The sequence below is a fragment of the Lobosporangium transversale genome, assembly GCF_002105155.1.
Source record: "Lobosporangium transversale strain NRRL 3116 chromosome Unknown BCR41scaffold_22, whole genome shotgun sequence".
Classification (NCBI taxonomy): domain Eukaryota; kingdom Fungi; phylum Mortierellomycota; class Mortierellomycetes; order Mortierellales; family Mortierellaceae; genus Lobosporangium; species Lobosporangium transversale.
This window is the reverse complement of record NW_019029000.1, coordinates 546,208-560,638: the sequence shown is the minus strand read 5'-3', so window position 1 is coordinate 560,638 and position 14,431 is coordinate 546,208. Positions and strand designations below refer to the sequence as shown.

The following is a 14,431-nucleotide window of genomic DNA, read 5'->3' as shown; positions in this document are numbered from 1 at the left end:
GAGTCACCTGTCCAAAAGGGAAAACAATTTATTCGTTTTGGTGATCCGATCTACTGGACTCTCTGATTTGGGGGGTGTCAATGATATTGCAACACAAACACACTGACCTCATTGAGTTCTTGGACTCGTATATAAATATTCATAAAGAGTGTCATGGCAGAATATCTTCCTACTTAGCCTTCTCTTCTTTCTCTCTTCTCTCATTCTTCCACTCATTCTTTCTCATTCCTCCCAAACATCTCATTCACTCATTCACCCTCAGTTTCTTCCATACAATTTGATACAACATAACATTTAGAGACCAACATAGTGTAAATCAAGGCAGTAAAATCAAGAATAAGGATAAAATGAATGATAGTCATAGCAAAATGCCAATCTTTGCACCAATAAGCCTTCCCATCAAACGGAGGCTTCAGACAGCAGCGGTCTTATTCTGGATGACGGCTTTGGCGACCTGTACGACGCTCTTCTTTTACTTGTGCACTATCAAATATTTATGGCCATTGATTATCATCTACCTCCTCTGGATTTTGATGTTCGACCGTGCGCCCGAAGAAGGCGGCAGATGTTTCGATTGGGCTAGGAGATTGCCTATCTGGCGACACTATGCTGAGTTCTTCCCGATGACTTTGATCAACGTAATAAATTCTTACATTCTTGTCGTACAAAGAATTATTGCATCACAATGCTTTTTTCTTTTCAGCATCACCGGTTTGTTGCTTATTGTCCTATTTTATCATTGTGTATTAATAGGAAAGTGATTTAGATCCATCTAAAAACTACATTTTTGGGTACCATCCTCATGGAATCATTTCATTGGGTGCGATTGCCACCTTTGGAAGTGAAGCACTCAACTTTTCGAAACGATTTCCTGGGATCAACATCCGTCTGTTGACACTGCAAACCAACTTTACTTTTCCAATCTATCGCGACATGATCATGGCACTTGGTTTGGCCTCGGTCTCAAAGGGATCATGTGAAAACATCTTAAAGATGGGTCCGGGAAGCTCGATCGCGATTGTGGTTGGTGGTGCTCAAGAGTCATTGGCTGCTAAGCCTGGAACAATAGATCTGACCCTCAAAAAGCGACTGGGCTTTATTAAGCTAGCTTTAGTTAACGGGTAAATTACTCGATCAAGCTGTTTTTTTTTTTTTTTTTTTTTTTTTTTGTTACTTCTCACGATTGCTAATTTTGGACATGTTTCATTTTTTTTATTTTATTTTTGGCGCATGCAGAGCAAGTTTAGTTCCAACTTTGGCATTTGGTGAAAATGACTTGTATGAACTCTACGGTGCCGACAACAAGAGCAAAACTTACAAAGTTCAACAAGCGATGAAGAGGGTCCTGGGTTGGACAATGCCCTTGTTTAATGGTCGTGGTGTCTTTAACTGTAAGTTTTTACATTATTCTATTTTTTTTTTTTTTTTTTTTTTTTTTTTTTTTTCATGACCATACGACTTTGAGTGATTCCAGTATATGCATGGGAATTTATCTAAGCTATTTTTTTTTTTTTTTTTTTTTTCTCACCTTCACAGATGAATTTGGAGTCCTTCCAAGGAGGAAACCTGTTCACATTGTAATTGGAAAACCTATCCATGTCGAGAAAGTTGAAGGTTCACCTACGGAAGAGCAACTCAAAGAATTGCAAAAGAAGTATATTGATGCACTTTTGGGTATCTGGGATCGTTATAAAGACAAGTATGCTGCTGGTCGTACGCAGGAACTTCAAATTGTTGAGTAACAATAGGTGATTAATAGATTAAATATTTAAATAAAGCATTTTCATTTCATGTACAAATTTTGTATGATTTTAATTTTATAAAACACGTTTTCTACTGAGGGCCTTCTCCACCAGGAATCAACTATGCGCAAAGATAAAATTTACACACAAAAAGTTAATATGGATGGCATTATAAAACAAAATGAAAGGGGGGCTTTTTTTTCCCTTTTTTTTTACCATGCAAATATGGTTGCCGTTCAAGAGGATCTGTTCCAACTTTGTAGTTTTCATTCCTTCTGGTGTGTTCTCACTAAAATGAATCCGATTGGTTACAAGCGACAAGGGCGTCCAAAGTGTCAAGATGAGAAACCTCGGTCAATTGATAATGCTTCTTTTGTTAATTCCTGTACATCTTACAGTTCTCCACCATCACTTACTATTCTGTAACATCTTCCAGAACCATGTTGACATAATCGTCAAAGAGCTTGAGCGTGCCAGTAAACTCCTTCTCTGACTTCATGATAACCCAGATCTTGGAGCCAATGCAGGAGTCAATTAGCTCTAGAGGCCGATAGAGATATCCAAGCAAGAAGAAAAAAACAATCCTTTGGTTACTTAAGACCGTCTTTACGCTCATTTGGATTATTTCATCTAGCAGTGAATCGAACAGTGTTTTCCATATTATGCCAGCTCTCCTCCCTGAGATACGTGATTATATCGATATGGCTGATCTTATTTATTCCAACAAGAGGGGATTAGGTTATATTGATCTCTTTATGTATTCACATAGTCTCTGTTAATGTTGGCCGTTTGTGAACACACAGGTTCAATAGGTCCTGGTTAATATAAGTCAACTGTACAGGAATAAAATATAGCTTGGCAACAATAATTAGATCATGATGGTAGTTTTGCCATATATCATTTTTGAGGTGTTCCTTGAGGGTATATCCAACGATATCCATTTGTAAAGGATATCCGCGCGAAAAATATTATTCCCGTTTGTGTACTTTTGTGTCGGCATCACTGAGATGAATCCAAACAGGCCCTTTACCTAATGGAAGCTGGTGAATAGAGGCGACAGCAGGTGCTGTGGTTGCTGATCCGCTGGAGTTTGGCGCTGACATGGTTCTTGAAGATTTTCCTGTGTAAAGAGAGCGATGGAACAAGGTAATAGAGGAATGCTCTAATGCTCTCTCAATATGCCGTTGCATCTACATGAATGACTTGTTACGGTGACGTTATTTATACAATTTCGGACAAAATCATCTTTGGTGAATCCGACATTCATCGGCGTTTTTTACTTTTCAATTTCATTTGCATTCAAGCACAACATCATATATTAAAGCCATGGGTGGATACTTGACTCCTGATCCCGCTATTGAGAAGTGGGTGCGTATGCGCGAATCGACCGCAAAGTACTTTCGCTGGAACGGCCGTAATCTCCGTAATGTAGGCATTCTCGGACTTGTGATTCCTGCCGGTCTTTACTACCTTGCCAGCGAATACGAGGTAAGGAGCAAGCCCTCAATCTGTCCGCCTCTATTGTCCTCCAACACCCATATATTCTAACATCAGGAACAAAAGTATCACTATTACTGGAAAAAGAAGGCGATTTCAGCTTATGCTAGTTATTTTTGCAGGAGTCTGACGTAGCAGAAAACAGGCCATATGCCATATTAAAACAAGCAGCAAATTACACTTTTTTTTTTGTTCATTTCAGGAATCAAATCAATGGATACATCAAAGGATATGCTTAGAGTCACTTTAGGAATCATAAGGATATTTTTTTCAATTTTATGAATTAAGAGAGATAGAATAAGATGGCAGAGCATATGATTGAATTGAAGCTAACCCATCATCCATCTCGCCAACTTTGAATATAATTAGACTAAGACCCGTTGGTCTGCTCTGGGTCCCTCTCGTAAGGAGAAAACAGATGATGTGGAGGATGCTTAAAAGTACATGACCAATACTTCCACCATGTTTTCTCCCATTCTTTGTCATTCCCTTACCTGGGTATCATTTTTTCTTTTCTCTCCTGTGATCAGGTCTTTTTTAAACCTTTTCTTGATCTCCACCACGACGATAGATATTGCACCACTCCATCTTATGCTTGAATTGATCGAGCGAATAAAATAAACACATAGTCAGTTGTTTTAAGCACATTTTAGCGTCTATACAATCAAGTTTTTCCATTTATGTATGTCTTTCTACATGGTTTTAATATTGAGAAGCTCTAGATTATAGCTTAATAACCTGAATGAGCATAGGTTAATACAAATAGAAGTTCGCATAGCCGTTCTTGTATCCAGACATGGAAAAAAAAAGCAATTCATGGTGTGTAACACATACGATTAAAATAATTCCCCTCCTGCCACAAATTTTTTGCATTGGAATTGTGCGGTCCTGACTCTGGCCTCTCTTATTCCTCTTGTTTCCATCATCTGAGTTTTTTTCTTTTTTTCCTACCATCATCACCTCTCCTCTACTCTTTTTTTATCCCATCGACTTTAAAAAAAACATTTCAGCACCATGGGTCTGTCAATTTCAAAGCTGCTTTCGGGTCTCTTCAGCAAGAAGGAGATGCGTATCTTGATGGTTGGTTTGGATGCTGCCGGTAAAACCACTATCCTTTACAAGCTCAAGCTTGGTGAGATCGTCACAACTATCCCCACCATTGGTAAGCTCAAGAGGACACCTTCTTTTATTTATGCCAAATTAACATTCTTTACGCAGTCATCGTTAGTCTTTTGATCAGCCCTCCAGTATTTGTTTTATATGATGACAGTGTCTTTCATGCTTTTTTCATCCTTTAAGCGCGCGTGACATCTGTCCCCCCTTTTCTTTCTTTTTTTTTTTTTTTTTTCTCCTCTCTCATAATGAATTAAGTATTGCTCGCAGAAGCATCTCTCAGTGTTCCTTTTTTTTCTTTTTTTCTTTTTTTCTTGTTTTGGTTATTTTGGGCTTTTGGTATGTGGATGTCATATTTCATCTGGAATAATCGGAACACATTTTCAAGGGGGTTTTGGACTGCTGGATGAAAGATGGCGATTAACACATGATTGACCAATCTTTTCCATGTCTCCTCGTTCATCATCGATCCATCTATTCTACTTGTACGACAACCCATTATTATGTTATTATGTTGCCTGAACCTGTGTGGTCACGAGATGCTCTTGCGCATACGATTTTTTTTTTTTTTTTTTTTTCGTTTTTTTTTTTTTGCCAACTATCTGTTGATGTCACTTGCGCGTGTGTTGTGTGGATTGAGCAAATTAATAATTTTATTTGCAGCTGATACAACTTGCAGAGTGAAAAGTGAAATGTGTTTTTTTTTAATTGTCTTTTGCATCTATTCTAACTGTTTGTTAATATCCATATCTATCATTTTAGGCTTCAACGTCGAGACTGTTGAGTACAAGAACATCTCATTCACTGTCTGGGATGTCGGCGGTCAGGACAAGATCCGTCCCTTGTGGCGTCATTGTATGTGAGCCCTTTTATTGCAGCATCGCTCGGTTTGCATTAATTTTTCTGTCGTTTACCACCTTACACAAACACCTTTCAGGAGCAATGGATTCGTCTCATAAATATAGCGATCATTCTCATCTAAGTCTGTTACGATCAAGCATTACTGGAAATATTAGTCTGGTCTTAATTCTTCCTTTCTCTTTATTTTTATTATTTTTTTATAGACTTCCAAAACACTCAAGGTATCATTTTCGTCGTCGATTCTAACGATCGCGATCGTATTACTGAGGCCCGCGAGGAGTTGCAGCGTATGTTGAACGAGGATGAGCTTCGTGAGGCTCTTCTCTTGGTCTTTGCCAACAAGCAGGATCTTCCTAACGCTATGAACGCTGCTGAGATCACTGACAAGCTTGGCCTCCACTCTCTCCGTCAGCGCCAGTGGTACATCCAGGCTACTTGCGCCACCTCTGGAGATGGTCTTTATGAGGGTCTGGAGTGGCTGTCCAACAACTTGAAGAAGCGCACTTAATTTTCATCCCAACAAGTTAGTAGTATTTTTTTTTCCCCTTTCTTTCTTCCAATCTTTCTTTTTCGGTTCGTGTCAATAAATGTGTAGAGTGAGGAATGAGGAGTAATTTTATTCATGTTTTATCCAACTTGTCAGCTCTTTTTTTTTGTGCTCATGACAGTTGGCTCTGGAAAGTGGCTTTGATTTCGCACACCACTTTAAAAGCGTTTTTCTCTGTCAGTTTAAACTCTTTCTCACACTCAAAATCCGCGAAATTGTTATGGCCAATACGAAGGCTACTAGAGACGTTGGAGAGGATTAATGTTTACATGGTCTGACGATCACAATGGCAGGAATTAGGACATAAACAAGAAGTATCTATCATTTAGCATCATTCACTATTTGTCGATTTAACATGTGAGCGCCTCCTTTTTCAATGGATCAGAAGGCTTTACGGATTAGGCAAAGTCGATCAATTGTCATTCGACGGGAGATGCTAAACACTTAAGCCTTTTCCGTAACTTGAGCTCCTGATTGTTGGCTTGGGCCTATAAACTCCCCGGTAAGTCACCAGAACTTGGACTGCAGAAAGTTTAGCACAAAAGATTTGTAATATGAATAATATGAAAGATATAAGAGAGATACATCTACCGTGTGATGATACATGGGCAACCGAGCTAAAAAATACAATGCATTGGATCTCTTCAGCATTCACACTCCTTTTGAACAACATCAACGTGTTTTTTTTTTGTGTAGAGCTTGGAGACTACCAAAGAAAGAGAGAGAAAAGGAAGGTGAAAAGAAAAAACAAAATCATTAGGCAAACGCCAAACACGATAATGAGGTGCTGTTGGGTCCTTCAAGTTCTAGATGCTGAAGTTTTTGTTTTTCAGGTTAATGAGCTTATTAGCCGTTAAACCAACTATACTCTGGAAAAGGGGCGCCTTTTTTTTATCACGTCAAGTGGCGATGGTTTAGTTTTTTCTTCATATTCTGTTTGACAATGTATCTTTTTTTTTTTTGTTTATTCAAGATTTACGAAAAAAACCGTCTGAATGTGTTGAACAAAACGGACCGTTGAAGAGTTTAGTCCCAGACGTTGTTGCGATGATCTTTTTTTTCCCTCTTATTAAGAGGAAAAAAAATAAAATAACTTGATCTTATCTGATGGGATGATTCTTATCTCTGTTTTATCTTCTATGACAGAAAGCTTGGTTCTTAATTGTTCGATAAGTTTGATGCTGACCAAACCTTTTTTTTTTTTTTTTTTTTTTTTTTTTTTAATATGATTCAAGACTATAGGACGACGTTCGAGGTTTTTTTTTCTTTGCATGCTAGAGGGAAGGAGATCTCCTTTTGTACCTTTATACCCCATCACCTTGACATACTCTAATCTTCAATTACTGTTAACTTCGACAGGTAGGAAGATCCATTTTAATTATAATGCTCAAACCTTTAAATAAAAGGTAGATATTATACTTTCTCAATAAAGAAGAGCGCAAAAAGAGAAAAACAAAAGGATAGAAGAAGCTCCTTCTCCTGTCCTTCTTCACATTATTGTTTTGCACACGAAAAAGAGATTGGCTGTCATTTTTCTAGTTTAAAGAGGAAAAAAGGTTAATGTGAGCGTGATTCCATGCGCGCATGTTCCACTATGGTCGTCAAAAGGTACCTTGAGTGATTGATACCAATTGGATCTACATGGTCCTGGCTTTATAAAGCAAACCTTCACTTTAAGCAGTCCTTTTAACTTTCTACCATCGAGAGACTCTGGTTGGGAGAAACTTAGGTCTGAGATTAGCGAGAGAGGAAAAACCATGCAAAAGGCACACCAAAGGATATTGTCACAATAAATACAGATCAATAACCTCGTTATCAAAACTGAGAAAATACAAGTGCAACCAGGGAATGGAGAAGGGTTTCAAGGAACAATGGTTGGCACAACAGTGGAACAGAATATTGCTAAAAAGTACATCGACCCTCTTTACTTAGCTTAGAGCCAAGCACATCAGAATCATCAACAGCAGAATTAATGTGTGTATATATCTGTTTTCCAAAGCCGTACTCTTCCCTTCATAACTCACATTATTGTCTTTTGCGCTTTATATTATAAGAGGGCTGAAAGACAAAGCTATTGACCTACACCCTCAGCTCATCATAAAGTACCCATAAGCTACAACACCTTTACTTCCAACTCCTCTCACTTGCCTCAAAATGAAGGTCTTCCAGGCTATCCTTGCTATCACTTTGGTTGCTCTCTTTTTCATGTCTTCTAGTGAAGCCGACTATATCTGCCAGATTAACAAGAGAGGACTATACTACGGTGCAAGCCTTATCTCCCTTACGAATGCAATGGCGTCTTTGGCAGCGAGCCCAGTATATATGAGGTTTGAAAACACATAACCCGCGTGGGTGGAACCGTTGCGAATCTTGAATCTTGTCATTTTGCACCCTTTTAAGAAAAAAAGAGAGACCGTTGTAAACGTTCTTCATTTTCATTTTGATGTAAAAAGTAAAGCGAAATATTAGAGCTTCGAAATAAGTGACAAAAAAACGTTAAAATGGGGCAACTCACCTCAGTTAAACATTCCTTTTTTATTTTCAATTAAAAACCTCATATCTTGCACTGCTTAATTAATACCAAACTGTGATGTCTTTGGGCCTAACCTAGACTAGGTCCCTCTTTAGTCAAGGGTGCAAACTATAGCTCTTAAAACTCTTAATGGTGCCACTTCGTTTAAGCAATATTAAAGAGCTGTGTTATCTGGAATTATTAGGTTTCTTTGTTTCCGAGGAATGGCAGAGCCTTTATACCTGGCACAATTTTTTTTAAGCTACTCTCATCATTTTCGCGCAGCATCTCCATTTGATTCCTATACGAATCTTGATTACGCGTGTTACAGTTAGGCTAGTCACTAGCCTGAGGACGAAGTGCACATGTACGTGAAAGGCAAATGTCACTTGCTCTTTCAGACGCAATGAAAGGCCTGTAATAATAATAATTTATCTTTTGTCTTCACTTCCTTTTACAACGCGCCTCTCAGAAAACAATAACATTTAAACCGCTCACGCCCGCTAACATCATATCGCAAACCAAAGCAACTAACATTGATCCTAATCTCCTCCCGTAGCACATAATCAAAGTTAAGTATTTTCAAAGACGACCGAAAAAACGCATTTCCATCTCTTTTCCTCCCTCACATGATTTGACTGGACGGGACTCCCATCTCTCTTGGTCAGACATTTGGGAACAATCTTGTGAATGGTTATGCACACTCTCGTGCCATTTCATACGGTTCGGGGATGTGTGAAGCTGGCCCACGTACTGCTCTTAGAGCTTAGCCACCATCTTCCTATGACAAGAGGCATGCTGGTGAAATGCGTCGGGTGCCGGTAGCGTTGCTTCTGGTGTTAAACGACGGCGTACCTTCACTTGGTCAAATCATTCATATTGACTCCTGTTATAAAAATCTCGTTCTACCTCTTTTTTTTACACATGATTTGACTGGACGGGACTCCCATCTCTCTTGGTCAGACATTTGGGAACAATCTTGTGAATGGTTATGCACACTCTCGTGCCATTTCATACGGTTCGGGGATGTGTGAAGCTGGCCCACGTACTGCTCTTAGAGCTTAGCCACCATCTTCCTATGACAAGAGGCATGCTGGTGAAATGCGTCGGGTGCCGGTAGCGTTGCTTCTGGTGTTAAACGACGGCGTACCTTCACTTGGTCAAATCATTCACATCGGTCCTCAGTACATGATTACTCGCGAAGATGCAATATGGCGAACTTGTAGTGCCTGATATTTCCTTTTTCCATGATTTTAGATCTCTGAACGCGCAATGTTGCCTGGCTTGAAGGAATATCTCGAAGAAACAGCAGCCCGTGATATCTCACTGGTATCGTTCATGAAGCGTTTTTCTGACATATACCGAAAAGATCGCATAATCGAAATATGGTGTGGAGCCGCCTTGAGCTACCTACAACAGCACCCATCACAAGAGAAGCGTCAATTATATAAAGCACTTCGCAAGTATACACCAATGGAGCTCGAGAAAATAGTCGATAAAGAACTTCAAGAGGTACAGTAGGTCAATTCGCCACATGGGCCACTTTGTTATAAGACTAATTTATCTTCTGTATTTGTTTCTAGAGAGAGCATGGCAACAAACTCCTTGCCAATATATCACGGCAAGAGCTTGCTGCATCACACATGCATACAAAGATAGTCGAAGAACGATTCAATACAGGTATGTTTTCGGGACGCTCATCATGCACATGTTGTTGCCCTGCAGAGACCCATTTCATGAACACTCATACTTTTTACCTGATAGAGCTATCAACAATGACATCTGCAACAGCATCTACAACGACATCTACAACGACATCTACAACAACACCTACAGCCATAACTATAACAACAGGCAGCATACATAATGGTGAGCGATTGCCAAGTATGTTATTATTATTATTATTATTATTATTATTATTATTATTATTATTATTATTATTATTATTATTATTATTATTAATCCATATTCTTACAACTTTAAAATCTAAAGAATCAGAGTCAGAGCCAGAGCCAGAGCCAGAGCCAGAGCCAGAGCCAGAGCCAGAGCCAGAGCCAGAATCAGAATCAGAATCCGAATCAGAATCAGAGTTAGAATCAGATTCGGAGCCAGAGCTGGAGAATGACAGTGCTCTTTTTCTGCCATTTGGGGATTTGGTCAAGTTTATTTTTGACAAGGTATGAATATTTGTAAATGACCTAGTCAATTTTAGACTTTAATCTAATCATTTTCCTTTTTTTTTTCTTCCTTTTCTTTTTATATAATTAAGGCAGATGGCAGGGATGTCGAACTCCCTACCAATAAAGTCGACCACCCATCGCTAGACTTTGAGCAGCTGTACAATTACGCCTACGGATTGTTAGCTGGGAACTCCGATCCTAAAGGCAAAAAGGCCTTGTATGTATTCTTTAATCTCCTATTTTTTGTATGCTGCCATTATTCAAACTAACCTTCCACATTATACAAATATTGAACATAGAGTGGCGGTTTCCGGCATCGTCAACACAGTTCAGGACACCCCAGCTGGAGTCGACCTTGCCAAAACTGTGAAGAAAGAGTGTCTCCACCCTCATCTTTCTACGCCGATTGATGAGCTCCAAGAATTGCAGCTTTTGTTGCTAGAGTCAATGGGGAGTGATGAGGATTTGCCCGACTTGGAAGCTCTGAAGGTTGAGGTATTGGGCCATCTAGTTGATGTTATAAAGTGTCGAAGAAAGGGCAGTCCAACCAGCACTGTTAAAGAGAAAGCGTTGGAGATACTTGACTTTCTTATTTCATTAATAAGAACTGAGCAACTTTCTCTTCCTCTCTCAGAGGCGGCATCAGTTTTGCCATGGGCGGTGATATTAGGGATTCTCTTTGGAGGGAAAGACCTGAGGCCTTTTATGTAAGTGTCTACATATTTTCTCATCTTTGCGTATACTTTCATGTGTTCTTGTTTCTTCGTTATTTTGTATAGTGGTTTGCTTTAAAGAGGCATACGGGATCAGAATCAGGTTTTGGTCAGGATAGAATTCAGGATACGGATGCTCTAAAGAGACACTCAGGATCATTCGGTCAGGGTAAAAATACATAGAAATCTTAGCTGTCCGATAGAGGCGTTTCACACCTACATTTCTAACATAAAGCATTGTAGTATATCATGTCTCCTTTTGATACTTGTTTACTAATCTACATGTTATGAGGGCATCGATCCATGACCAGCACAGAGCCAGTAGAGCCAGTATGGAAGACAGGACGCTCTGGAATTATAATGAATGAGGCTCTGTTCAATATACATGGTATCAACCAAGTTTTTCAACATTCTACTGAATTTTATGTAATAGAACTGACGAGATGTGCAAAAGCTCATCAGCCAGTCTTACATTTAAACGGTAAAAATGCTCAAAAACATACCATGTATATTCCTACCGTGTTTAATTGCATAAATCCTATTGTGTACCCTTCTTCACTTTATTTACACTGTACTTCACTTTGGTTGAAGAATTTAAACCCATCAAACTCTTTTTTCTTCTTTTTATATAAAGTACATCTATATGCCTGCTAACTGTATCGTCGCTTTATCCACTCTTAGAGGAGAGTTGGGATGCGAGGCATCCAAGGACGCCCGGGTATTTGTCGAGAATTTCTTTGGTAAAACAACCAAGAATATAGTTGGGCGAAAAGTAGATATACACGTCAAGACGAAGTTGGACGAGTGGATCGAAATCGCCATCAACGAGTTCAAGACAAATACCGCTACCAAAGCTACTTTGGAGCAGCAGCAAAGGAAATCCGTCAGGCTCAACGGCTCTATCCTGCGCAAGTTGGAGTTGAAAGGTGTGGATATCTCCAAGAGTTATCCATTGATCTTGGAAGGACGGGGACTACAAGGCTATTTGTATGCCATGAAGGGATTCGATGGTCTTCTTGGTGTAGGAGTTGCCTCGCGAAAGGCAATGTTCATACCGAGCAATGCATTCCAGATGCGGGTCTTCCTACAAGGCAACACTCTCTCTACCCTTTTCCACTATGCGGTAAGCTATTTTTTTTTTTTTTTTTTTTTTTTTTTTTTGGATGTATATAAATATATGCACTGCTATTCAACAGTCCACATATACTGTGTTTGTCAAAATTGTAGGACCATATGCGCCGCTATAGCATCCAGGTCCAACAGCAATTGTCGAGTGTTGCTGGAGAAGGGTTTGAGGCCTTCCTGGCCGATAGTGACGATGATGTCGTCGTCCCCCCACAAGGCCTCGTTGCTCCAAGGATCATCTTTTCACCTAGGAAAAGGAAGGCAGAGCTATCGTTGTCCGATGATGGTCAGGAATAAGAATACTCTGTAACTGTAGCTTTCTCCTATCAATCATTATTATGTTAAATATATTGTTATTGCCAATCAATAATATGAAACGCTTTTGTTGACTGCCTTGGGAATGAATATCTGATTTTAACTTGGATATAAAACTGACACAAAGCAGCATCGAAGTGCAACTCCAAGTTGCTTTACATTTTCTTATGAAAGCAAATATCCGTAATGCTCACTTATCAACAAATAACCGTTACACTCCATAAGGTTGTTTGCAAGGTCTTTATCAAGATTCACTTCCATGGACGTGAACGAAAGAGCGCAGTTATATGCTTATATGTGTTTACGGAATAACTTACCTTGCCGCCCTGGCCATCAAGAAGTTAAATCAAGGTCGAGCGGAGCAATATTCACTTGACCTCCCCACAACACAAAGGAAATTCGGGTCAGCTTATACTACTGCGTTGTACACACACTCTTCAATAAACATGAAGGCACTGCAATAAGGGCAACTGACCATTGGCTCTAAGCGGTACATATAATACATAATATTGGGACCTCTTGCTGGAACCTTTTTCTAGCGGGTGGTAGAAAGTTGTCTTCGGCAAAGGAATTATCTTCGGTAGAAGGATCATCCTCAACAGAAGGATCACCTTTACGCTCGTGTATTCTGAAGGTCAGTAGTAAATGGTAATAGTGTAAGATTAAGGACGCAAAATGCATAATGTAATAAGCCAATAAAACGAACAAAAGTAGCACATCTTTGTCTTTGCACGGGTCTTTCATTTTCATCTTCATCATCTTCAAAAACAACACTTCGTGTGCACACAGGCCTAGCGTCATTTTGCACTGAGTTACTAACAACGCTATTAAAGCAGTAAAAAAGAAAAAAACTAAGGATTAATGGTCTACTGATGAGACGAAAAAAATCAAACCGTTGAAAATCAAACTCACCCTTTATTACTTGGGCATGGTCTACGACTACCCCTAGACAACTGCAGATACTGCATTTATACACTGTAGGAGGCTGGTTGACGGTGCTTGCCTTGCGTGTAAGTAATAATGATGGAAGGTTAAAAAAAGAATATCAAAAACTAATGAAAATCATTTGCATATAAAATAGGGAGTCTTTGCCTTCGAATTGACCCAACATTCTACTCATGGTTCCTGGTAGCGCTATTCAAGTTATAGAAGGTATATAAGCTACCATGTCAAAAAAAAAAAAAAAAAAAAAAAAGTTCTCTACGATTGTTAAATACCGAAATTACTTACGCTTCATTATTTGGGTATGAGCTGCGCACATGGCCTGGACGACTGCACCCACACACAGACGCGGAATGGAAGGAGGAACGATGCGATTGGGAAAACTCGTTCTGTCTCTATCAGTTGAGAAAATATAATTAATATTAATATATTCCAAAAACATAAATATAAAAAGGCCTTACCACACTCCTTACGTTCTGAGGGCATAGTCTCTTGCTATGTCCGACGCTGCTGTACAGGCTACAGGCCATGAGGCGTAGCATTGAGAGGGATCTTTAACTAATATAGATAATAAGATCCAAAAAAAGTAAACGTAATTGTGGCAAAAGTAGAGAACAGTGGATAAACGTGAATTATATGTAGTCCCTTCGCCTGGAATAAACCGACATTCTCCTCACCTAATGCAATAATAAAAATAAAGTTAAGCATTTTAGCTTTGGCGGGTATGCAAGCGAAAATGCTTGAATTTGACTGTTACACTGGCAGAAGAACTATGTAATGTAAATTATCATTTCCATAGTTTTAGATAGGCTTTCCAGCATTACTTTTGCAGTGTTAGAGGTATTCTTTTATGATCATTACTTGGCTTTCTAGCTACCTCTATT

At 39.2% G+C, this 14,431-nt stretch overlaps 5 protein-coding genes across 5 annotated transcripts; 3 read left to right on the top strand and 2 right to left on the bottom strand.

The window, feature by feature from the left end:
- Nucleotides 1–75: 75 nt before the first annotated feature.
- Nucleotides 76–1,796, top strand: BCR41DRAFT_337572 (diacylglycerol acyltransferase). Its single transcript, XM_022022079.1, has 4 exons — nucleotides 76–638; nucleotides 754–1,121; nucleotides 1,237–1,391; nucleotides 1,537–1,796. The coding sequence occupies exons 1-4, from the start codon at nucleotides 348–350 to the stop codon at nucleotides 1,740–1,742; spliced, it is 1,020 nt and encodes a 339-aa protein (XP_021880701.1). The 5' UTR covers nucleotides 76–347; the 3' UTR covers nucleotides 1,743–1,796.
- On the bottom strand, nucleotides 1,788–2,878 carry BCR41DRAFT_355174 (putative LSM domain protein). Its single transcript, XM_022024462.1, has 4 exons — nucleotides 2,773–2,878; nucleotides 2,159–2,282; nucleotides 1,959–2,031; nucleotides 1,788–1,863 (listed from the first exon to the last, which is right to left on the bottom strand). The coding sequence occupies exons 1-4, from the start codon at nucleotides 2,843–2,845 to the stop codon at nucleotides 1,834–1,836; spliced, it is 300 nt and encodes a 99-aa protein (XP_021880700.1). The 5' UTR covers nucleotides 2,846–2,878; the 3' UTR covers nucleotides 1,788–1,833.
- A 138-nt stretch (nucleotides 2,879–3,016) lies between these two features.
- On the bottom strand, nucleotides 3,017–3,885 carry BCR41DRAFT_355171 (hypothetical protein). The gene is made up of 2 exons (XM_022024461.1): nucleotides 3,609–3,885; nucleotides 3,017–3,230 (listed from the first exon to the last, which is right to left on the bottom strand). Exons 1-2 carry the CDS (start codon nucleotides 3,723–3,725, stop codon nucleotides 3,054–3,056), a joined length of 294 nt encoding a protein of 97 aa, XP_021880699.1. The 5' UTR covers nucleotides 3,726–3,885; the 3' UTR covers nucleotides 3,017–3,053.
- Nucleotides 3,886–4,164: 279 nt separating this feature from the next.
- BCR41DRAFT_355168 (ADP-ribosylation factor family-domain-containing protein) lies at nucleotides 4,165–5,754 on the top strand. Its single transcript, XM_022024460.1, has 3 exons — nucleotides 4,165–4,401; nucleotides 5,115–5,207; nucleotides 5,417–5,754. Exons 1-3 carry the CDS (start codon nucleotides 4,254–4,256, stop codon nucleotides 5,719–5,721), a joined length of 546 nt encoding a protein of 181 aa, XP_021880698.1. The 5' UTR covers nucleotides 4,165–4,253; the 3' UTR covers nucleotides 5,722–5,754.
- Nucleotides 5,755–9,691: 3,937 nt separating this feature from the next.
- BCR41DRAFT_355161 (hypothetical protein) lies at nucleotides 9,692–12,637 on the top strand. The gene is made up of 8 exons (XM_022024459.1): nucleotides 9,692–9,784; nucleotides 9,856–9,952; nucleotides 10,037–10,141; nucleotides 10,265–10,449; nucleotides 10,542–10,669; nucleotides 10,752–11,159; nucleotides 11,847–12,288; nucleotides 12,393–12,637. The coding sequence occupies exons 1-8, from the start codon at nucleotides 9,746–9,748 to the stop codon at nucleotides 12,585–12,587; spliced, it is 1,599 nt and encodes a 532-aa protein (XP_021880697.1). The 5' UTR covers nucleotides 9,692–9,745; the 3' UTR covers nucleotides 12,588–12,637.
- Nucleotides 12,638–14,431: the final 1,794 nt, after the last annotated feature.